The sequence below is a fragment of the Amblyomma americanum genome, chromosome 4, assembly GCF_052857255.1.
Source record: "Amblyomma americanum isolate KBUSLIRL-KWMA chromosome 4, ASM5285725v1, whole genome shotgun sequence".
NCBI classification, from domain to species: domain Eukaryota; kingdom Metazoa; phylum Arthropoda; class Arachnida; order Ixodida; family Ixodidae; genus Amblyomma; species Amblyomma americanum.
The window spans coordinates 181,555,920-181,581,012 of NC_135500.1; the positions used below are offsets into that span (position 1 = coordinate 181,555,920).

General features: G+C 49.2%; 1 protein-coding gene across 2 annotated transcripts in view; it reads right to left on the minus strand.

Annotated features, from left to right (window-relative positions):
• Window positions 1-25,093, minus strand: part of LOC144128786 (P protein-like) — a 261,677-nt gene that overhangs the window by 93,257 nt on the left and 143,327 nt on the right. For both annotated transcript variants that reach the window (XM_077662488.1, XM_077662489.1), the window contains exon 7: window positions 4,509-4,832. In XM_077662488.1, coding sequence (XP_077518614.1) covers window positions 4,509-4,832 — 324 coding nt within the window. The remainder of the gene's footprint in view (window positions 1-4,508; window positions 4,833-25,093) is intronic.

Genomic DNA, 25,093 nt, shown 5'->3' on the forward strand with positions numbered 1-25,093 from the left:
ATAATGGTGTGCAGCTACTGACAGCAACTTGCCGCCGCACTCCGCCGCGACTGACACTTAGCATGATCGCGCTGCTCCAGTTGGGTCGCCTCGACCGCATAGACTGAGAGTATCCAGCTCTCGGAACACTCCGCTTCCGGCTCACGTCTGCTGACCGCTAGATGGTGGACAGCTAACGCCACCTGTCCTAAGATCAGTAAACATGACCAAGGTCCTTGATGATCTTAAATTAGCCTACTTGGACCAAACAACGAGTACCTGCGGATAACTAAGCCGGCACGTGGAAGCGTGTCCAAGACCAAACGTATTGTTACGGGGAAAGCCGAGCTTGTTTACATTTGGTGCAGACAAAGATAATTTTCTGTGAAAACACCTGCCACGAGGCAGCTCGCTGCCCCAAGGGAACCCCGTCCTCCGGTTTCAGAAATTATCCCCTGTGGAAAGGCTCTATCGAGAACAAACAACACCCTTAAAATGGTTCCGCAGAGGTAGACGCAAAACTCGAAATGCCGCTTTTGCCTTACTGTCAGCGAAGAACTGCAGTTTTTTTGCTCTCCACAGCAGATTGGCAGCGAAGTTGTGTCTTTTAAAACATGAAGAGATAGCCTGCCGAAACGGTGTTTTTGGGCACCGGCAATATTTTAATTCAGAGACTCAGGGCATTTAACAACATGCCAGAGCGTGGTCCCAATACTAATTCAGGTTCTTCCTGCTTTGAAAATAACCATAGACCACTAATTAAACTAAATTAAGAGCTGCACGAGAACTCCTGCTTGAGTGAATCACCTCATCGGCGGGTCCTACAGCCTTTCCTGTACTTAACCACGTATCAGCCGTATTGACCGGGGCCATACGGGTGCAGAGCGGTCTATGACCACTGCTCTGCTCCTTGGAGTGAAGGGTGCATTTGATAACGTCGCATGAGGCGATTCATTCAGCCTTACAATCAGATGGTCCTGATCATCAGCCTGACAACGCCCACTGCAGGGCAAAGGCCTCTCCCATCTCTCCAATTAACGCCATCCTTTGCCAGCTGCGCCCACCCTATGCCTGCCAACTTCCTAATCTCATCCGCCCACCTAACCTTCTGCGGGCCCCTGCTACGCTTGTCTTCTCTTGGAATCCACTCCGTTAGCCTTAAGGACCAGCGGTTATCCTGTCTTCGCATTACATGCCCTGCCCAAACCTATTTCTTCATCTTGATTTCAACTAGGATGCCAATAACTCCGCGTTTGTTCTCTCACTCACTCTGCCCGCTTCCGGTCTCTTAACGTTACACCTATCATTTTCCTTTCCATGACTCGCTGCGCTGTCCTTACATAAGCTGAACCTTTTTCGTTAGCCTCCACGTTTCTGCCCCGTAGGAGAGTACCGGTAAGGTACAGCTGTTGTATACTTTTCTCTTGAGGGATATTGGTAAACTGCCATTCATGATCTGTGACAATCTGCAATATGCGCTTCACCCCATTCTTATTGTTCTAGTTATTTCCCTCTCATGATTCGGATCAGCGGTCACTACCTGCCCTAAGTAGACGTATTCCCTTACCACTTCCAGCACCTCGCTACCAATTGTGAACAGCTGTTTCCTTGCGAGATTTTTGAACATTACTTTGTTTTCTTGCGTGTTAATTTTAACAATTACCGTTCTGCTGTGCCTGTATAACTCATAGATCATGCTTTGCAGCTCATCTCCTGAGTGACTTAGCAAAGCAATGTCATCAGCGAATCGCAAATTACTTAGGTGTTCTCCATTAACTCTTATTCCCAACTGTTCCCAATCAAGGCCTCGCAACACCTTCTGTAAACATGAGGTGAATAGCATTGGCGAGATCGTGTCTCCCTGTCTGACGCCCTTTCTCATTGGAATTTTATTGCTGAATTTATGGAGGACTATGGTAGCTGTGCAGTTCCTAAATATATATATATATCTTCCAGTATTTTGACATAAGGCTCTTCTACACCCTGATTACGCAATACCTCTATGACTGCTGAGGTTTCCACTGAGTCAAATGATTTCTCGTAATCAATGAACGCTATATACAGGGGTTGGTTATATTCTGGGCATTTCTCTATCACCTGATTGATAGTGTGAATATGGTCTATTGTAGAGTATCGTTTACGAAAGCCTGCCTGATCATTTGGTTGATTGAAGCCTAAGGTCGTCCGATTCTATTTGCGATTATTTTAGTAAATACCTTCTAGGGAACGGACAGTAAGCCGATCGGTCTGTAATTTTTCAAGTCCTTGGCGTCTCCTTTCTTATGAATTAAGATAATGTAAGCGTTCTTCCAAACTTCTAGTACGCTCGAGGTCGTAAGGCGTTGCGTATACAGGGTGGCTAGTTTTTCTAGCACAATCTCCCCTCCATCTTTCAAGAGATCTGCTGTTGCCTGATCCTCAGCAGCTGCTTTCTTCCTTTGCATTGATTCTAAGGCTTTTTTTTTATAAGTTGGTACTGGTGACGAATGTACAACTGAAAGATCGATTCACATGTCAACGATCGAAGGCGACGTAGCCCTGCATCGTCTATCTCGTGGGGTCCACAGGGAGGGGTTTTAAGAACTACCCTGTTCAAAATCTCTCTTGCTGGTTTGGACAAATGCTTGCCATCTACTGTTGAAATCTCCCTCTACGCAAACGACATCTGTGTGTGGTGCCCCGGACGCAACAGGCGCATTGTGTGCGCAGGACTGCAGACGGCAATAGATTGTACTGAGTTATATATAAGCAAGCGGGGTCTCGTCATGTCCCCTGATAAGTGCCCAGAAATCGCTTTTTCAAGACGTCATTTTTCGTGCTACGCGCTGAAAGTTGCTCGCACTCCGGTAGCATATGTCACGAGCGAGAAATTTCTAGTTGTGACCTTATACAGGTCCTCTTGTGGTCTCCACATGTACAAAAGCTAAAGATCAAACTCTGCTCCTACGCCTTGCGTATGCTCTAGACTACCACAAGAGGATGCTCTACACATTCATTACTACGGCTGTATGGAGCGCTCTGTGAAGGCATGTCTCCATGCTCTTCAGGACATCTCGCAAGCAAACATAAATCTGCTCGAAGTCATGCAAGCTAAAGCTTTAAATGTCTGCCTTGGCCTTCCCGAGAACATCTACACAGCGGGTACTCTGACACAGAGAGCAGACGTCTCTCTCTCTATAAGTGTTGCTAGCACAGCAGCTGCTTCGTGCCCATGTATGGTTTGTAGCGCGTGAACCTATACCCATCCCGTTGCTGCGTGCAGCATGACCGAAGACTCCGATCTCTCCCCGTCGCAGTACCAGCGCGCTGTCGCGTCATCCGCACTACCCTGGAAGGCTGCTGCATGACAGATCAGGACAACTGTACCTGGAATTAAGAGCAAAGCCAACACTCCCTGACCAATACTTAAATAAGTTGCCCTTGAGCACATCTCTGGATGCTACAGTGCGCACTGCCACATCTACTCTGATGGCTCTGTCACGCCCGTCTCATCAGCAGTCAGCGTCTGGACACCATCAACGCGCACCGCAATCTCGGCGACAGTCACCGCACTTCGAATACTGCTACCGAGTTGGCTGCTTTGCGAGCAGCTTTTGCTTATATTCTGCAACGACCCCCTACGGCATTGGTTATCTTCACTGACTGTCGCGCTGCACTACAATCACTGAAGTCATCACGTATTCAGGAAGCCCTGCGCGCTACGCCCCCGTGTAGTGCTGTATTAATCAACCGCTCACTGCGGCCACGCAGGCAACGACCTCGCTTACGGCGCAGTGAAAGTGGCGCATGGCGATGCATTCGTGCTGATTCGCATTCCCTTTTCTCGAAGAGATGGAGCCAGACTTGCGGCTGCCGAATCCTGGAGGGCGCAAAACTCACTGTTGTGTGATCCGGAGCGTCAATAGAGACTCTTGCATCGCATTTATCGCACTTGTGTGTTTTTCACGCCACGCAATGTAGACAGGCATGACAGCAATTACCTGCATCGAATTCGTTTGGACGTTTTCTATACAAACTAAAACTGGTGTATCCAGCAGCCCTCTGTGTCCGACATATGGTGCGCGCGAAGATCTTGAACACTTGATCTGCTGCTGCCAGAATTTTAATACACATCGCGAGACATTACAAGGTACTTCAGGACTCCACCAGGACGGCGCCCTCTGCCTGAAGCATATCCTTGGACCTTGGTGTGTTGCTGTTTCGGCTGCGCGTGGGACGAAAACTACTAACATATCTTGAGGTCATGGGTTTGATACTCGTCGTTTGAAAATCCTGTGTGTTTGTGAGCGCGCGAGTATTGTGTATGATTGATTTCCTTTTCACCTTTTTTTCTCTTGACCTTCACCGTGTGTACTCATCGGAAGAAGTATACCAGGTTAACTACCATTATGTAAGCAAATAGACAAATTATGAACGCAGCTAAAATCCTGTGCCAGCCTTTTAATGCTAGAAGGTGACGAATGGCGCGTGCAAGGCGCATGCGCATTGCTGACCGACCTGTCAGGGTAGAGCACAGTGAAGGGGCCTACCTTGTCGGAGAGCAGCTGCAGGTTGTGGTGGAAGCCTTCCTCTGTGCAGCGCAGCTCAGCCGCCTTGCGCGAGCGCAGCCGCTCGAGGCGCTTCACCTTTCGCTCGAGGATGTCCTTGACGTGCTTCTCGTCGCGCGAGTACTCGGAGAGGGAGCGGAACGCCTTGCGCCAGATGTCCAGCTCGCGCTGCAGCTCCAATAGCTCGGGCGCCTCGACCGGCCGTAGGCTCTTGGGATCGCGCAGCCTTAGCAGCAGGTACGCGGCCACCAGGCACATCAGGGCGCCCGGCGCCATGTGCGCCGTGAACGAGGTGAAGTTGATGCCCTGCACCAGGAACGTAAGAGGACTAGCCATGATGATGGCCGCCGTCGCCATAGGGTTTCTTACTATTGCCTAGAGGGAAAGCTGGCGCCCCGCCTATGGGAGTTTGCATGGAGCTTCCTCGAGACCACGTCAGCCACAATGGGCGCTCTGAGCAACATGGGGCGGAGAGCTACCGACTGCAGAACCACAACTTTTGGCCAAAAAATAATGAAAAAAAACAAACAAATCAAGAATGCACTAACATTCAATATTTTGTCAATAAATTGCATCAAACGACCAGAAAAGCAGGCAAACGTAAAGTTTGCCCAAAATAAGCGATGGCTTGTTCTCCTATTGGTCAAATATTGCAGACCCCAAAACCCAATATTTCGTGCTTAGCGGCCGCATTAAAAAAAAAACATGTCTTAAAAAAACGTTGGCACTTCAACGTTTTAAGAGTTTTTTTCATGGCATTTCGGAAAACAAAAACCTTTTAGTGGCGTCGTGTGCTGTTGCGTTTTCGCTAGTATGGTTTTCTCGCGCTACGTTTGCGCCAAAGTCGTCTGCGCGCGGAGCGCGCCATGGACGAAATGGGACATCTCAGTAGCGCCACTCTGTGTTCCTGAAAAAAAACCGAGAGTCCCGCACCAAGTAGCTCATCGCCTCATGATGCTTTGAGCGCCCATGGTGGCTGAGGTGCAGCGCCGCCAGCTTTCGCTCTAGTTAATAGTAAGAAACTCTATGGCCTTCGCAAACGCGCCACTAAACATCACCGCAGCCAAAGGATTTGTGGCGGTGACCAACCAGATGACTCTACCCCACGGTACACTCTAAATAGAAAGGAGTAAACAGGGAGTAAGATGTCCTCTAGCGCACTCTCTTCTATAAAAGGGAGTAGGCTAGAGGACAGGTTACTTCTTTTTTTACTGACACAAAGCGCATTCATGTTTAGAGTGCACGCGATGGGGAGTTGCTAGCAGGAGAACAGTAGGAATAGAGCGACTAACCGGACGCCAAAACACGTGCTAAGCACCCGACAGGCAGAGATTCCGATTTCAGTAGCACGTCCGGTGCCGGTGTCACTGCTCATGCATGAGCTACCAGAAGGCGCTTTCGACGTGCTCTTACCGGGCACGCCTGGTTCACCGATCAGCTGCAGAACTCAACGATGTTTAGGTGCGCGGTACAGAGCGTCTTCAGGTCCGTCTTCATTTTTCGACCTAATTCTGCTCATCGTCATTTATTGTACCCTTATGATGTCAAGGGGTGTCTCATTGGGAGGGGGGGGGGAGCATTTAAGCTTTGTTTGCTCACACTAAGTGACTTAGTCGGTACTAAGCACCTTCTGCGGAAGGACAGTAACACTCTCAACCGTCGAGCAGCACCGGCGAACCATCGAAGATGTAGCAGCGTCGTACCGCTTTACACAAGACATATTCAACTTCAGAGGATTCACCGAAAAAGGACAATTCATGAAGAAAGCATGTGAGCCTTCCACACAGTGTCTTCCACACAGAGGTATAGAGCGGCAAGTAAATGCTTGGTACATCGCGCGTGGAAGTAATGTAGTGTGGCCGTATGCGCAGCTTGCTTTGCCACGGTGTGGGACTTGGCACAGTGCACAAATCGCGGGAAATAAGCACAAAATAGAAACACAAACGTGGTGCTTGTAGAGTCGTCCATGGACCTGCCTGGAGAGCTCGAACTCCGTGCAGTCTGCGCTCCGCAGTGCGCAGAGTGCCGCCTAGCGGCAGCGCCTGGTTCGAGATAGCGCATGTCTGGTGCTCAGACGACACTCAAAGATGCTCAGTCTATAACCAGACGCTGCCGCTAGACGTCGCTCTGCGCGCTGTGGAGCGCAGACGGCACGGAGTTCGAGCGCTCTGACAGGTCTGTGGACGATTGTGCGCGTACGCAGCTGAGGGAGGGGCGAGAGGCAATGCCTCCTCTATTTATTCGTGGGGTGGGCAGAAAAGAGGGGGGAAATGGGGAACAGGTGCGCCGCTGCGTTATGCATTCACTAAACGAGCCTCCAACTGGAAGAGAAGCATTGAATATATCGCCTCTGGAAATGGGAAGGTCAGACTCGGAAAGCTTCTGTCATCAGACCAGTTTTTTCAACCCAACCATCTTCTTTTTATTTTGGGGAGGGGAAACAGGAAAAGGATGAGAAAAGAGGAAATGTTACGAAGTTTCTCTGAAAGCCGTGAAGCTTTCCCCTGCAGCCGTAGAGCTGCGTTTGGGTGGATGCTAATGATTAATCACTCCTTTATAAAGAAAAGAAGAGGTACTGAGGTTAGCCAGGCCTATGGCCACCCTAGCCTAACCCCCTCCCCCCCCCCCCCCCACACACACACATAATCATATCGTGTTTTTGAAAGCCTGTATGTTTCACGCATGGAAGTAGCGCTTTGATGGCCCAGCGCGCCAATGAAAGGTCAAAGATGAAGCCATGGTTTCACAGCGTAAAAGAACGGGAATCAAATCAGCGCAGTGCGTCACAGCACTTGATGACTGCGGACGACGTGCTCAGTGGTTTTTCTGCACTCGCTGTGTTGACATACCGGACAGCGTCATTCTTACGAGGAAACAACAGTCGGCGTTTAAAGGTCACTCCCCAGCACAGGCAACAGAGAACTGCTGCAGTATCGCACCAGGAGCGACGGTTGCGGTGGGCGCCTTACTTCTCGGCGGAAGAGAGCTCGGGTCAAGCACACGACCAGGAAAGACGACGCCGAAAGGAGCGGCCCGTTGCGCTGTACCGTCGGGCGCTCTTTCCTCTTCCTTCTCTGTCAACACGCACGACAGTTCGCGCACTGGGCCTGGCGTTGAGCCGTGCACCCCTTTCGTGCGCATTACTACGTTGATTCTGTTTGCCTTTCTGTTCCAAATTAGCGCGGAGATGGGACTGATGAGGATGCTTTCCTTTCTCTCTCTCTCTTTCCTTCTTTCCTTATTTCTTTCCAGGGCAATGCGTCTGTATGCATTGTGCCCCGAATACGCTTCCTTACGTGTCATGACCCATCCTTTTCTAATATTTAATTATTTGTCGTTATTGTTTAGTTAAGCATCACTATGACACGCTGTACAGCCTTCTAATTTAGCTCGGGTTTTTGCTGCCGTCATCTGAAGTCTCATTCTCTCTTACTCTCCCTGCCTCCTTTCCTACACGCATCGTGTATTTATACTTCTAATTTGCAGCCATTAGTATGCAACTCTACGTATGGGTATTTACGGAAATCACTTTATTTCGGATTTATTTCCTGTTACTTTGTTGTCTGTGATTCGTCCAGTCCCGAGCCTGGATGGAGGAGGAGGGCTATAGCGTCAGGAAAGGCATCCGGCCGCAAAACCTTGCCAAAAATCACGATGTTGAGTCGTTTATACGATTCCGATAATGACAGGGCGTACCACCCGTAAACGAAGCGCGTTCCCGTAAGTGCCTGCGGGATGGGAGAAATACGCTGCGGTCATGGCATCATGAGCGGGTGCGATTAAAGAAATCCAGCTCACACTTTATTTTCAGTTAGGGTAGCGCCCTCAGCGTAGGCACCATGACAAGACGAGGAAGACGGTTAGCTGACGTGGTGAAGAGAAAAAAGACGGATGTTTGCTGTGCGCAAGAGAAATCGGTGTAGGACACGAGATATACTACACCAGTGCCAACCAGGAAGGAAGGAACGAAAGATAGTAGCGGCAATCACCCTGTTTTAAAAAAATGAAAGGAAACCTCATTGAAGTAAAAGCGCGAAGCTGACAGGGTTAAGTTGAATATCGGAGAAGTTATACATGCGTTAAGCGCCCATGGCGCACAAAGCAGAACAAGCAACACTAAAAACAAGCTTTCTAGAGCCAAATGGAGGAAGAACAGAGAAGGAACGGGTGCGATCTTAACGGAAGCAGAACAGAAGGCATTCAAAGGGTGCACGGAGGATACGACTATGTGGAGAGAGATAGAGACCGAAAAAAAAAACTTTATTGAGAAACTGGTCTTGAGAGTTGCTTGACGATCAGATGAGTGGGGTCCTCATTCGTGAACTTCAGTGGCCCGAGCTGCTTCACGAACCTGGCCGATGGAGAAAACCGAGGATGGAGAGAGGATAATAAACATCGCAGTTGTCTTTGACTTGGCCATCGTAAACTCCTTCTTCAGCAAGACAAGAGAACAGCTCGACGGTTACACGATCGGCGGGTAGCGCGCTCAAATTGACTGCCTTCTCGCCGGAAGGAATTCAGAGAAATGAGGCATTCTAAAGTCATCTCCAGTGACTATGTGGCAGCAAAGCATATGCCACTGCTTGCGGGCCTTTTAATGAGGAAGTCTGGCGCCACAGGGAAGGGAACGAAGAAAGCACCAAGGAAGAACAGGTGGTCCCAGCTACAGAGCTTAGAATGATGTTAGCAGTGCTGCGGACGGCATCTACAGATTCGGGAGACGTGTTGTAGCAAGAAAATGAAGAAACGTTCAAAATCGCTGGAAAGGAAGTTTTAGAAGAACCCGTATAGGCAAAAAAGGCTGGTGGTGGAATGATCAGGCTCAAGCAGCTGGGAAAACAAAGAGGCTAGTGATGCAGCGATTGGATGCGACATAGGATCTAGACGACCTGCAAGTTTGCTAGCAGGAGAAGAAGGAAGCCAGGGAGAAATTAGCGCCGGCAAGAGCCAAGGCGTGCCAAACAAGGATATAGTGAGGGAAATAAAGGGTTTATATGCAAGATAGCGTGAAATAGTGACAGAACAGCGAAGGTAGTCAACGAAATCTAGCACGCAAAAACAATACATGGACCAGTGTTGAGAAGCCCAGAAGAAATACGAACTATAAGAAAACGGCACTTTAAGGACCTGCTCAATGCATAGTATCCACGGACGAGCTGCTGTGAAGGTAGGCCGCCGAAATGTGGACGAACGCAAGTGATCGTGAGAGAAGATGTGGAATAAGCGTTGAATAGAATGAAAACTGAAAAATTGTTGGACCCAGGTCAGATCCGTCCAAGCCAATAAAAGAAAGAAACCGCCGTTATCGCAGTTTACAATGCCGAAGAAGACATCGAGAATTTCAAGAATTACAGTGAAGTAGACTTGTAGTGAAGATCTTTGAAACAATTTTGGACACAACACTGAGAGCAGACGTGAGCATCGTGCCCCAACATAATGGTTTCATGCCGGGTAGGTCTTCTTCGGATGCAATATTTGGTCTCAGGTAGACGACAGAACAGTTCCTCGATAAGCATCGAGCACTTTACATCGGCTTGATAAGCCTGGAGAAGGCATTTGATCCGGTCCCAAGGCAATAAGTGTGGAGAAGTGCCAGGAAAAAGAATGTTCCTCTCCCTGACGTAAGCTATGCTGTCGTGGATAGCCTAACTAAATAAACGACTGCCCAGGAGAAGCGGTAGCCATAGGTTTGAGGTCCGCAACAGGAAGACATGTTCGAACATTTCAGAAAAGTGTATATCTTACTGTTGTAGAAATATGGCTGAGCTCAGATGGATTTTAATTGTAGCTTTTGCGTTGTTTGAAACCCTGTCCACCTCACAGCTTAATCGAAACGCACGGAACTGCTTGTACGTGGGTGCATTAGAACACGCATACTAAACGCAAAGAAGACATCATGCCACAGGAAAACGCACTGTGCGTGGCGACTGCGGATCTTTACTCGGTGTGTAAGATAAACTCTGCCAGCGTCTTCATGGTTCGTTTCCTTTGCTTCGAATCGCCAGCCACACATCGCCGTCCTCAATGCTTTGCGCATCAGCAGTTCTTCACAGTAGTCGGTATCAGCACCGATTGTCCTATTATCGGACTACGCTCGCAGCGGTAGCTTCCTTCATGAGCGCTTCGGATATAGCAGATGGCGATGCTTGTGTCTGCAAGACCAACGCTGCCTAGCGCTGCGCCGGTAATGGAGGCTCAAGGAGGAGCGGTTGTCTCACGACGTGATCGATGTCTGCCGCCATTCCGGACTAGAAGCACTCGCTCGCAACACAGGCTATTAAATACGTGTTATTCCTTCACGAAAGAGTTCGCGCGCCTCACGTATGTTGTGAGAGGTGTTGGTGTGGTCATGAATTTATTTATAAAACAAGGCGGAGGGAGTACCACAGGGTCAGAATTTAAATATTCACAGGGGCACTAACTTACCTTATGTGTTAGCAGCGCGATAGCAATAGAAGGGGTTGATGGGTTCATCGGAAGTGACATCAATTCCGGTCAGGTGACGTCACTCCTTCCAGAAAATGAGAATTATTCGCTTTGTTGACGTCAAGATTCTCTAGCGAACGGGAATTATCTGGTCTGGTGACGTCACTTCTCTCCAGCCAATGAGAATTGTTCACTTTGGAGACGTCAGTTCTCTCTAGCCAATGGGAACTATCCGGTCTGGTGACGTCATCCCCCCCCCAGCCAATGGGCGAATTTTATGGCCGACGACATTTTTTTCCCAGTGAGGCTTTTGATACTGTTGCATTAATTATAGCCCCTTATTTTGTTTCGAAACTCAGTCTTTGGAACGCGTCAGGCTAACGTTGGTGCCACGGGTCACACGACCGCTGATCGAAGTAGCGTTCGGGCTCGTACAGAAAACGCAGGAGGAGAGAAGGCCACTGTGAGCGAAGCGGCGATCGTAATGGCATCAAAGAGTGCCACCTCCGGTGGCTTGGAATCGATGATAGAAGTTATAAGCGCCACCGACCACGGTCATAGACACCTTTCAGTACGCAGGATGAATGCCCTACTTTTCCCAAGATTAAGAGGTAGTGGGCGCTGTTGAGCTCCGTGAAGGAAGTCCAAGAAGTTATCATGTCACGAGACGGCTTACAATAGGACACTTTCGGACAATGACGCGAAAGAACAGACTAACAACAAGATAAACAAAAAAGCAGGCGAGAAAACCAGTCACAGTCGCACAGCCCCGACATGAGAAGCCAACAAAGAAAAAAAATGAATGAATAAGTCATAACGATCTACAATACTCTTATGCGGTTTAAAGTACTTTTAGAATCAAACGAATAAACACTTCTGAACTCTTTAGCTCTGCTGCGGGAGCCTGTCCTTGAAGCCCTTTGTGACTCGACGGGCCGGCAGTGTGTCGAGTTAATTAGCAAGTAATTACCAGAATACTATCACTCCACAAAATAATAGAAACCTATCCAACTACAAGTGCTGCCAACAGAAACACAAAGGCAAACTGTGACGCGAACGTTGCGACAACATCGCACCGTTCCCGCCAGCGGACCTTGGCGGTTAACCACGGCTGAGAGCAGCAAACAATCAACGGCTGAAGCATCCGCCGATCTGTGCTGCCCGGCTGCAAATGTGAGGCGGTCGACTCTTTTTTTTTCCCGCGCGCTCTGTTCGAGCTCAGTGGGAAAACCACGGAATTGGATCCTCCACGGTGAACGCTGCGCTCCTCGCACAGATAACGTCTGCACGTCGTTCCGTGCCATGCATACACATTAGGTGATGCAACATCCGCTTATTACAGCGAATAAAAAAATAAATGCACATAATAAGAGAGAGAACAAGAAGGAAGAAAAGAATAGAATGATGGGAAGGTCAACCAGATTAGGATCTGGTTTGCTGCACTTAGAAAAAAAAGTGGCCGGGGGGGGGGGGGGGGGGGGAGAGGAAGGCGCACGAAAGAACCGAAACTCACAGTATACGATGAGGCAGGGCATTCGATTTAAAGAGGTATAGACAAAAATTTCCTAGAGCAAACAAACGCTACGATTTGTATTAAGGGCGTAGGGAGATGCCGTCGAGCAAGTTTCAGTGGCAGGCGTTGAGTGGAACATATTTTAAAATGATTTCGAATGTTGTCCTAGGAGCCGACCGGCATTTCCAGCCGGATCGAGTGACGCCAAGGTGCACTCGCCCCAATAATCGTGACGTCACCAAACCCAGTGGTTGTTCGCGGGAAGGAACCAGTGCTTTCCGGCGGCGCCGACGTCAGCAGGAATGTGGCAGACGAGGCTGGCCGGTCGACCGTGACTCCAACGTGCTTCAGCGCTGGTGCCGACCGAGACCAATACTGCCGGCACAAAATCTCGTGTAATCAATTATTGACGCTGCGAACTGGTGTTTCGAGCCCATGTTCATGGTTAGTATAGGCCCATGGACATCTTTCAAGAAAAAATAAACAAAGCGGACACCCAAACATTAGCGTCTGTAACCATTTAATAAAATGAAAACAGCAAATGAGGTGCATAGCCTAATGCCAAGGGGTATTATCTCTGGCGAAATTGTCGTTTTTTTTTATTAGCCTCAGAAGGGAAATAGCTCATATCAACTACGCGAGACCGGTCCAAAATCGGGTTACCTAATGCTAAAACAAGTTAAAAAATCTTGAAATTAAAATGGATGTAGAACTTTGTGACTTAGATGACTAATTTAATAGAGGCAGAGTATTCGAGAAGGACAGAATATGAAAAGGACATGATTCGGGACCATGACCCGAAGTTGAAGGTATGAAGAAGAGAGTATAACTGCAGCAAGAAGCAAGTTCCGCCCGGTGCATGCAGTAAATGTTCCTGTAACTCGGATGCAGAAGCCGCAAGGGAAAGGACAACCTGAGAGGACTAACTGAGGCCTCGTTCAGCTGAAATCAATCTCCAAGAACCCTCTCCTCAACGAAAAGCACGCAAATTTCCGCATACAAAAGGCACAGAAAAATAACTACAGGCGGACACAACTCAAGTCTGCAGTGCATCTCCGCCATCATCCAGGACCGCCGAACAGAATACCTTCGTGACAAAAAGTAGTAGCTTCTGTCGTCACGAGACACTAATCACGAGACAAAATTACAAGCTCAATAATTTTGATGCGTCTGCCTTGTTTGATACAGTCAAGCAATAAAAGCTGATTTTGTGCAATGTTGTCGTTGGTCAGCGGAATCCTCGGCCATGACCCACTGTTACCAACCGCTGTTTGCCAACTGCTGTTCTCTACTGGCTAGCGCGACTAACTGGGAAATGGTATGGTATGGTGTGGTATGGTATGGTATGGTATGGTATATGGCGTTCAACGTCGCAAAACGACTAGAGGAACGCCGCAGCGGACAGCTCCATGTTAATTTCGACAACCTGCGGATCTATCACATGCACTATCGAACACAAACGACTGCACGCTGTCGAGTTCCAGTTTCATGCGCGAAACAGACTATTTCAAGAAACTACATGAAAAATGGAGAGGGGAATGGAGACGAGAACAGAATACTCGCCTTCCGTCGATGCATTTCTCAGTTCATTTTTTTTTCGTTTTTTTTTAGAACGTCACGATGCCCTAACTATACTCCACCAGAAAGTACGTAGTGCTGGTACAGGCAACCCTAAAGCCCCTTCCCGCCTGGCACTTGCTCATGTCAGCGCATGATAAAAGAGCCTGGGTGTCTAAACTAATCCAGAGAACGCCACCATGACGTCCTTCATAGCCTGACTCGCTTCGGGACGTTAAAACCCCACAGTCCAATTCAAGCCCATTGCCGGGCACTCTGGCAAAGTGTGTTGTTGGCGTGTTTTCTGTAACTGTATAACAAAACACGTGTTTTGCGCCAACCCAAAGATTACAATGGAAGAACCAGCTTGGTGTTAGGGCAGAAGCACGCAGCTAGTGTTTGTGCCCGGAAGCGTACGAAAAGGGCGGGCCACCCTCTCCGTTGCCCTTGGAGTCTACGGCGCTCACAGGCGCGCGTGTCGCGTCGTTTAGCTGGCTCTAAGAATAAAAATTTACCAACTCGCCCAACAGCATACTTACACTACATTGCGAGTCTCAGCTTGTCGGCAGTGAGTCTAACCCCTCCAGCGGGATATGGGAACCACACTTCGACATGCTTGAACAGCTCGGAAAAGGCAGCCACGCGTGACTTGCTGGTTGACTTCTGTATCGGCGTTGGGGTTTGGGCGTACGACAGACAACTTGCGCACGGGCGGGCCCCGCCGAACCAGAATTGTCGGGGGCGAGTTGCAACACCGTAAACTGCCGAATGCCGCCGCAGCCGGCACTATACCTGAAAGCCGTAAAGGCGACCCGCTGCGGGCTTTAGCCTTGCGCATCGACGCCAATGTCGTGCGTTGTGAACGATGCCCCACGCAAATCAACGCCGCGCCTTTGCGGTCGCCGTGTTGCACGTCACGGTGTTGCTGTTCGTGAAAGGTGCCGTGGGCGACACACTGAGGGTTTCGCCTCCGCCACTGCACCACGTCAAGAGTGGATTTACACGGTCGTAAAGACGCCTTTCGTGCTACACGAGTGCCTAACCTATCGCACGGGACGTCCAAGAGCGCTTGCAATGCTTGTTTTGAAGTTTTACGACATTTACGAAAGCATTAACCCGTCTCCGTCGCAGGCTCCTGAACCTCGTAGGCACATCTTCAAGATCTTTCGAGCCTCTCGCGAAGGATACGCATTTGAGCGCCACACAGGAGTCTGGGCACGCTCAGCGACAGCAACGCACCAGCGAAGGCACAACTGCACGCGTTGTTAACACCCTTGGCTGGAAGGGAGTACGAAAGGGAATACAATAAACGGAGTACGGAAGGGAGTACCAAGAATTCTGAAAAATGTCGAGCGTTATTTCTAAAACAAAGGGTATCGCTTCTGCTATGATCGGATACAACTCAAGAAGGCAGCGGCAAATACCCCTCAAGGAGGCTCAACATTCGATAGCGTCGATTAATTCTCATGACGTTGCGGTTATTCTCCTAGCGTGAAATCAGAGATGACTGAGAGGTGACTCGGTGAAATGAGATTAACTGCGACGTCACGACAACGCTACTAGCTGGAGGGCCTCTTTCGAGGGGTATTCGCCGCTGCGTTCTGGCCTTGTGTCCGGCTGTAGCTTGTTGATTTTACGTACGTTGCCAAATACCTTTTCTTTTTAGAAAGCTACTCTTTTTTTTTAAAAAGCGAGATGAAAACACTGAGCGCGTTACCCAAGCTGGCGCTGGGCATTGGAGTGGGTCTTAACTGTATAGGACTGTCGCCATTCCTAATCCCTGCAAGTATGGAAGACAGCAGTTCTCCAACCTCATCGAAACGCCAGGAGTGTTCACAAGCTACGCAAGTTACTGCTTATCAAGCGCAAGCAAGGAAACCTGGCAAGGTGTCAAGTACGTGACGAAGGTGTACCCCGTGCGAAGGCAGAACCATTCTGCATACTGCCGCAGGTTTCCTCGTAACAGGCACGTAAGCAGACGCTGGTGGTTGCCGAGCATCGTTCTTCTTTTCACGCAATCGCTGTGCGTGGAAGTATGCATATGAATGCCTATACGAGAAATGACGCGGATGCATGGAGCTCCACGCAAATCATTTTGAGCCGAGTTTCGAAAGAAACAAGGAAAGAAGCAACAAAAAAAATCTCGCAGGGTGATTGCGATGCTGGGTAATACGAAATTCAACGCTGCTGTGGAGGAATATTTTCCGATAGGCTCACACTAAGACATTAGAGCAACACGTTGCATAACGCATTTTTTTTTAAAATACACTTGCCACTCATCTACCTGCCACCCTAATCATCTCCGTCCACCATTACTTTCTCGTGCAGTCCTTCAGACTGATAAATGACGCCCTGTGGTCGGTAAAGTGACACATGCGCTCCAATCGCTACACCAGGTCATTTTGAAACACGAGGTTTCCTCCTTGTCGCCTCCGCATAGGCAGCACGCCGTCCCGGATCCTCGCGGCGCGCAAAGCTGGATCAAACCGGCATCGCCGGTGTGATCGCGTGGCGGCCGCTGCGGCGCTTCTGCGCGGATAGTGCGCTTATCAGCCGCTGCCGCCGCACAGGGAGGCAAAGCACTAGGGTGCCTCGATGCCAGCGCCGCGGAAGCGCGGGCATCGAGGCACCCTACAAAGCACTTCTACTGGCGCCATCTGGGGAGGGACAGCCGCACATGGTGATTCACCGCTCTCACCCGTTTGTTGTTCTCTGCTTTCCTCCCCCCGCTCTTAACATCATCGCCCTGCGTCGCTCAACCAAGGAATGGGCGTTTTACAGCTGCGCTGTTAAAAAATAAAGCTGTCGGGCGCGCCCCATGGAAAGAAATATATTAGGCAAGTGCGACTAATAATAATACTTTTATTTAGAGACATACTGCGCACATATGAGGCCTTCTGGGGCCTCGGGAGGGCTTGAAGTGCATTGTCTGACAGCGAGCGTCAATTAGCTGTCAAGCTACAAAATCACTTGTCAAGAACCGGCTAACAAAAATTAACAAAAATAAAAATATATGACACGTTTAAAACTAGGTCCGAAACCAAAACTACGGGCACGAATAAAAAAAAACACTGGTCCGTAAAAAATGTTAATTTGTGTTAAGTGGAAAATTTAGAAATCTTAAAATGAGACAACAGGTCAAATGAGGTCAAATGAACTAAATACAATACAGAATAGTAGAATTCAAATAAGGAGTAAAATACAAACCGTAAGGAGTAAAGGAAATCGAGTAGTGTTGGAATTCCGATGGCAGACCGCGAGTGCTCCGCCGGATCACGAGCGGAGCGCGTAGCTCCGGCGGAGATCGCACCCTCCCATTCTGCCAATGGAATGCGTGCGCTCCCGCGGGGGCACTTTAATGCAAGAAAAGGTCCACGTTCAGGCAACATGGCGGCGCCCGTCGAAGCGCGGCCTCTCGCTTCACCACTGATTCGTCCTTGTCGCCACTCTGGCTCTCACGTTCGCGGCAAATGAAAGGAGCACGAAGCTTTCGTTTTGCAAGAAGCTGCCCGCACCACAACATTTTAGCGATAAAATGCGCCAAATTTTCAGATTGCTTCCTTATTTACAGAGCTGCTAGGCTTAGAGAGTACGCGTGGTCAGAAAGCGCGGGAGGTTCAAACGGGTTAACGATTTTGGTCTAAAACGCGGTCACAAAGAATTCATATTCTGTAATGTCAGTTTTTTTATTTATGCGGACACGAACAAAACGAAAAATATTTACATTTGGAATTACCACTGCGCGTTTCGACTGAGGTGGCACTGCATGTCGCTAACATCCCCCCCCCCCCTGAAAAAAAATGAAAAAAGTGAAAACGTTCCTTGTATGCTCCCCGGATCACCGCATGGCAGCATAGCAACGACAGGAAGGAAGCACCCGCAGCCGGTCGTGACAGAAGACAGGTGCGGGTAAAAGGAAAAAGTCACGCGGGGTTCCGGTCAAATCTGACAGTTTCGAGGGAGCAAATATCGCTGCTCCACGGAGCGATCCAGGAGCGACGTCTGATCTCGACCTGCCATTGGAACAGAAAACTCGCGCTCCCATTTTGATATTGAAATAAGATTGCTCCAAACAGAGCAGAAAAACTTGATCCGGATCTGCCACTGGAATTCAACATGGGTTACGTCTACTATACCTCTGTGTTCGTCTTACTTGTGTCGTAGCCAGTTTTCCCAACAGAAATTGCAACGAAATCAAGAAATTCGTGTCAACAAAGGCACCAGAAACATAAGCGGCGATGAAAATACGGAGGAACCGGCAACAGACTTTTATGAAATCAACAAACTGTCAGACGACCATCAAAGATGCATCGAGTTTCAGCGCAAGCTAATAGATTAACCCCACCCATCCATGCATGATGATGTTATTGATAAATGAGGCGAATAAGCCGTGCCACTGCTACACCAGGGCCACGGTCCATGGCAGAACCGGGGATATTAAGCGGATGCTGTCGTGGCGCCAGACGAAAGCATCGTGCGAGCTGTGGGGAAGCCTCAAAAGTCACACTAGGCGCTTACTCTGCACCGGACAGGTACACAGAAAGGGCAGATATGCACAGGCGCGCGTAATGAACTTAATGCGCGCAGCACGCCTTTCAATACCAACAGTGAAATAATTTGTTTAGCGACAGGCTCGAAGACCTAGCGCCAGTAATTTGCTCTATTGAAACACGAAGAGAACACTGACATTTTTGTGTGTTCGTTAAAACTCGAAACGTGTAATGATTGCCGTGGTGGGGCACGATACAAAAACAATATGCGCATACGTTACATGAAAAAAAGAATGACACGGTTTTACGTATTTAAGCCGAGTAGACGCGCGAAAGCATGCGTTTAGCCTGATTGGCTCATGGTTTTGCATTGCTGGGTCGTCGGCACGTCTGGCGACGACATTAGACTCAGGTTATAAGTTCTGATCGAGGTGAAGCTGATCTGATATGTTTGCGCCGCAGAGAGAAGTTGATGAAGACGACGGCGGTCAGCGCAGAGCATGATAGTGTGTTCTAGTTAAACACGAGGATATGTCCTAAAACCAGTGTGCGATTATCTTCATAATTGCATCATTGCGTCAGGGAGATTCATTACAGCTAGATATAATTTTAAAATTATTTCCTTCCACGCAAAATTGCGCTCACGTCAACCTTATTGGCGTCAATATTTCACCACTGTTTGAATGTGCAAGGCACCCTGGGCCATCCCCCCATTGTGGGCATGTGCCACTCCACTTCAGGCCAACAACAGCAACAACACGAGGCGTGATCGGCTGCGGCGGTAGCATAGTGCTCTCCTGCAGAGGCCAGCGAAGCTGATCTGCTCGCGCCGCCGCGGGTTCCAAACCCAGTCGCGGCAATATTTCATTTATTTACTTAGGTCGGGCTTCAGCGATGAAACGGCTTTTGCCGCTTTGGTCGTGAAGTAGAGCTTTCGCTCTAAAAGTCCCGTTCGGATGGTATCCAAAGTAGCTTAGTAAAAGAACACAGGGAAGATCCAATGGGACTAACACTTGGGACTAGCTCTTGAGTCTACGTACACGCCTTCCAAGTTGCGCAATGACTTCGAGATTCCCATAGGGCAGCTAGGTGTCCTGTATAAAGTAATACGAAAATCATTCGCTTGGTCGGCCTGCGGATCTCCCAATTTTCAGCCAGCGCGCTGAGCCAAAAACCCATTTGACACTAAGTTTTTTTTTTCGGCAGCGTTGGAACCACAGGAATGTCTGTGACCACAGGCAGCGATGGGACCACAGACTCCTGCCGTTCCGTTCATTCCTGTCTGTGCAATCCCGATACGGCTGCGCGCCTAGACGTGATGCGGTCGCTTTCCTGGGTTACCTGCGCTTTATCTCTCCAAAAAGCACACACGCGACAAAGGCGCATCGCAGGGTTTGTCCGCCGCAGAACGGGCGCTCCCTGCACGTGCGCCTCCAACAAAAGGTGCGGCGCGGAGGCGCGCTTATCGAGAGCTCAGCGCTTCCGACTGCCGGATACGCTGGTGGCGAGCGCGGCCGCCTCGCCCCCGGCAGTCCCGTGGCAGAGCGCATGCGCTGATAGCCACGCCTCTTCCTTCCGTTTCCGCGTATCCGCTTTTAGAAATCCGGATGAAATTCAGAGGACGATGTTAACTTGGGGCGGACATGTGATGAGCGCTGCGGATAACTGGTAGTCCGTTAAGAACAGAGTGCAACTGGCGATGCGAGCCAAGTATAAGCCAAAGTCGCCCCTGCTCGAAACCTCCAAATTAAATTCGTGTACGAGCATGGCTGACTGCATCGGCCCGGCTTCTTCGCACACGCCGGGAAGATCTGGTTAAAAGCACGTCACAGAGCTGTCCTTTTGTCTTAACAGCGGACTAGGTGTATCGATAAATACGTTCTGTCTCTCGTTCTCTCCCTCTCGCAGGATCTCGGACTTTCTCGCTTTCCTCGCAGACACCGAGGACAGACAGCAAACCTTAACGAAGAGCAAAGGCGGAGAGGTCGGCCTGCTACACTCCACACATGGAAGAAGTTCCGTTCGAAGAAGGCCTGTTACCAACCTAATGAACTGACGAAAGATGCACCGGCGGACGAAGCGGAAATCGAAGCGTCGACCTTGCGATTCGAAGGCTACAGCACTATCGAGGGAACTACCTCTGCGAATATTCGCCGGCACCTCATGACTCTGTCACTCGCTTCGGGCGAAGGCGATGAGACGCCAATACTGCCGAGATAGCGGCACAGTGGACGCCAAAACGTATATTGCACGCACTTCAGTGCTTTTTGCACTTATTGGGAACAGACAAGGAAACATCGCTAAGGAAGCACAAATGAATGATGATAAGCGTACATAACCAGAAGTACGTACTATTGTGGACAAAAGTTTCCGGGACGCGAGTTCTAGGAAAAGAAGCATTTAGGCCTTTAATGCCTTCATACAATATGAGGCGACTGGGTAGGGAGGTAGAGCTACAATAAACGTTTTTCCTAGAAGTCGTTTTTTCCTAGTCGTTGGCGTGGAGCGCTTGGTACAATGACGGCAAAAACTTGAGAGGGCACTTAAGCTCTCTTTTAAGGGTATTACGTAAAAGCATTAATTAAAAGCGCGAGATACTAGAAAATTTTCGTGGAGTGTCTTCAGCTGGTTCAGTAGAAAACTACGTTCTCTAGAGGCATATTTTCGGGTAGAAATGAGGTTTAGCCTGATTTTCTTGAAATCTTATAACCCGAGAAACTGTGGCACGCACTTGCACATAGCTGAGCACAAAGAGAATTTTTAGTAAAAAAAGTAAAAGGAAAGAAACATAAGCTAAGCGGCTTCCGTTTCTCTGGTCTTTACATTCGCTTCTTCCGCAGGCTTTGATTCCCTCCAACCCTTCCCTCACAGCGTGTTCGAGGTGTCCAATGAGAGTGAGACAGTTTGCTTTCCCTAAAACCTCGTCGTCCTCCTTTGTTGTTTATAGCTGGCGGTGCTCGTACTGTGCGACGTTCAATTCGCCCCCGCATCGAGTAAGATCTGCCAGGATGCCTGCAGGGTACAGTCGTACAGCTACACAACAGCACGTTTGGTCGGACCAACCCACGCAGCGCGTTATCAGGCCGGAATAAAAAGCGAACAGGGCCTGTAAACAAAGCACACTATTTTACCCGTCTACTTTCAGCTATTGTATGCAACTATAACGAGATTTGTGTTTCTTCGTGAAGGGGCGAGTGAAGTATATTTCCATAAACCAGTTGCAGGCGATATGGCGCGCCCCACAGTAGAAAAATAGGACATACGCATGTTCGCTTTCCCACAGCACACGGGCGCCTTAGCGTTTTTCCTCCATAAAAACGCAGCCGCCGCGGTCGGGTTCGAACCCGGGAACTCCGACTACTGATCCGGAGTTCCCGGGTTCGAACCCGACCGCGGCGGCTGCGTTTTTATGGAGGAAAAACGCTAAGGCGCCCGTGTGCTGTGCGATGTCAGTGCACGTAAAAGATCCCCAGGTGGTCGAAATTATTCCGGAGCCCTCCACTACGGCACCTCATTCTTCCTTTCTTCTTCCACTCCCTCCCTTATCCCTTCCCTTACGGCGCGGTTCAGGTGTCCAACGATATATGAGACAGATACTGCGCCATTTCCTTTCCCCAAAAACCAATTATTATTATTATTATTATTATTTGGCTCCCTCTCTCTTTTCACCCCCTTCGTCCATGCCCACCCAGAGTGAGAGGGCTACCTGGCCTTTCCTTTGATCGTAGCCTCCTCTCCCTCCTCCATGCATTAAAACCTACGCGTGACGTCAATAAACGTAAAAAATCCCCGGGTGATCGAAATTATTCCGGAGCCCTCCACTACGGCACTTCCTTCTTCCTTTCTCCTTTCCCTCCCACCTAGACCCCGTTCCTTCGAGGCGCGGTTGAGGTGTCCACCGAGAAGCGAGACACTTCCGGCGCCTTACATTACCTCAAAAACAATTTCATTTGAGGGTTGTGATCGAAACAGGGAGGATGCAACACTTTCGTCTCATCGCGTTTGGTTCGTTGCCGACGGATACGGAAAAAGAACTGGCCAGGGCCGCAGCCTAAATGAAGCTGCAAATCGCGGTGCAGACACCGCGCTCTATTCTAGTTGCCCCCTCAACAACCCTGTAGCCAAACCACCGCCGCTCTGGACTTCCAAGGGGAATGTTTTGCATAAATTAGGGTTCCACTCATGACAGGCGTCAAACGTCGGTCGTGCACCACACCGTGCGATTATTTGCAATGTTGGTTTGAGCACGCATTCTGTCCTGTATTTCGTACACGGCATGATACGTCTATTAATAGTAATAATAATTGGGTTTTTTTTTTTGGAAAAGAAATTGCGCAGTATCTGTTTCATATACCGTTGAATACCTGAACCGCGCTGTAAGGGAAGGGATATAGGAGGGAGTGAAAGAAAGGAGGAAAGAGGTGCCGTAGTGAAGGGCTCCGGAATAATTTCGACCACATGGGGATCTTTAACGTGCACTGACATCGCACAGCACACGGACGCCTTAGCTGTGCGATGTCAGTGCACGTTAAAGATCCCCAGGTGGTCGAAATTATTCCGGAGCCCTCCACTAATTGGTTTAGTGGGGAAAGGAAATGGCGCAGTATCTGTCTCGTATATCGTCGGACACCTGAACCGCGCCGTAAGGGAAATAATAAAGGAGGGAGTGAAAGATGAAAGAAAGAGAGAGGTGCCGTAGTGGAGGGCTCCGGAATAATTTCGACCACCTGGAGATCTTTATTGTCGCACAGCACACGGGCGCCTTGCCGTTTTGCCTATAAAAACGCAGCCGCCGCGGTCGGGTTCGAGCCCGGGAACTCCGGATCAGTAGCCGAGCGCCGTCACCACTGAGCCACCGTGGCGGGTAATTACGTCGATTCCGCGTCCTTGGTTTGCGCTCCTCTTTTGCAGTAGCCTTTCTAAGGCTCGCCAGCGGTAACCTAACAGGGTGCAAGAAGGCATACGGGCTCGGCAAAAAAATGCCCAGGCCACAATGGTTACTGGCGATGCAATTTCTGAGCGCTCTGGTGTGTATAAAAAAACCGTCGACACCTCAGCCTCCAGGGGCTCCAGAGTAGTTATAAGGGTGCTCGCAAACCTGGTTTCTTGAAATCTTTTCTTGAAATCTTTTGGCCCCGCCGCGGTGGCTCAGTGGTTAGGGCGCTCGACTACTGATCCGGAGTTCCCGGGTTCGAACCCGACCGCGGCGGCTGCGTTTTTATGGAGGAAAAACGCTAAGGCGCCCGTGTGCTGTGCGATGTCAGTGCACGTTAAAGATCCCCAGGTGGTCGAAATTATTCCGGAGCCCTCCACTACGGCACCTATTCTTCCTTTCTTCTTTCACTCCCTCCTTTATCCCTTCCCTTACGGCGCGGTTCAGGTGTCCAACGATACATGAGACAGATACTGCGCCATTTCCTTTCCCCCCAAAACCAATTATTATTATTATTAAATCTTTCGGACAACAGTGTGGTGGAGAATAAAAAGAAAATCAAACGTGAGGGTTTAATTTCCCGCCCTCTTATGTCCCCGTTGCAAGAGCTTTAACTGCTTTCTATACTCGAGAAGCTGTTGTAAAAAAAAAAAAAACTAATGAAGAGTACAGTAAAAATAGAGGTCGCATGTAAATAGCGATGAAAGGGGAAAAAGTATCAGTCGCGTAAAACTGCGAGCGGAGACACGCACTTCGTGAAGATGTTAATTTCCGCTGCAGTTCGCCGTGATTCGGTGCCGTCGGTTCTGCTGCTCCCGTCGACAGCGGCCTTGCTTGCGGCCGCATCACAGTTGTAGTCGTTTTTATCACGTTCACGGCGCTGCAGCTTCCGCGTCGTGCGGGAAACTGCATACGGACCTTCTCGTAATAACCGGCCTCATATTTTCTTTTCACTGAGACCGTAAATTATGAAAAGAAAATCGCAAGAAAAGCGAGAAAAATTGAAGACAATTAAGCTCCGCCTTAAAAGGTATGACGAAGTAGCATAATGGGTTGGGCTTTCCATTCTGAGCAGTTGGTGCCTTTGAACGCGTTTCTTTTTTGTTTCAAGTGTTTAAATTAAATAATTGATCAATTACACACTCTAAATTTTCTGAAGCATCATCAAGCATTGGCTTTTCATTCTAAACATCTTGGCACCTTTGAGCCCCCTTTTTTCCAATTTTTAAATTTTTCATTTCTTTAATTAGTCAATTAATTACACTGATTTCATTAACGCGTCACTGCCTATCACTTGCCAATAAATAAATAAATAAATAAATAAATAAATAAATCACTGGAGCCATAAATTTCCATTATACGATTTATTTAAGCCGTCCCCGGTTATTTCCGACACGCGGTGCCGACTACGACTACGCCGACGGCTTTTCGACCGAACGAGTTCGTAAAACTTCACTTTTCTCTCGGGCTATTTATTCCTTGCCCATGAACGCTTGGAATAGCCGGCGTCAAGGCCGCCCAAGATTTGCCTCGACCACACTGCGGATAAAGAGAAAGGCTGCACTGGGAGGAAACAGTTCCGTCCTTTTCGCATCAACGGTTTAACCTTCCGCCTCGAACTCCGAAGCGAGCTCTTCCCCGGAAGCCG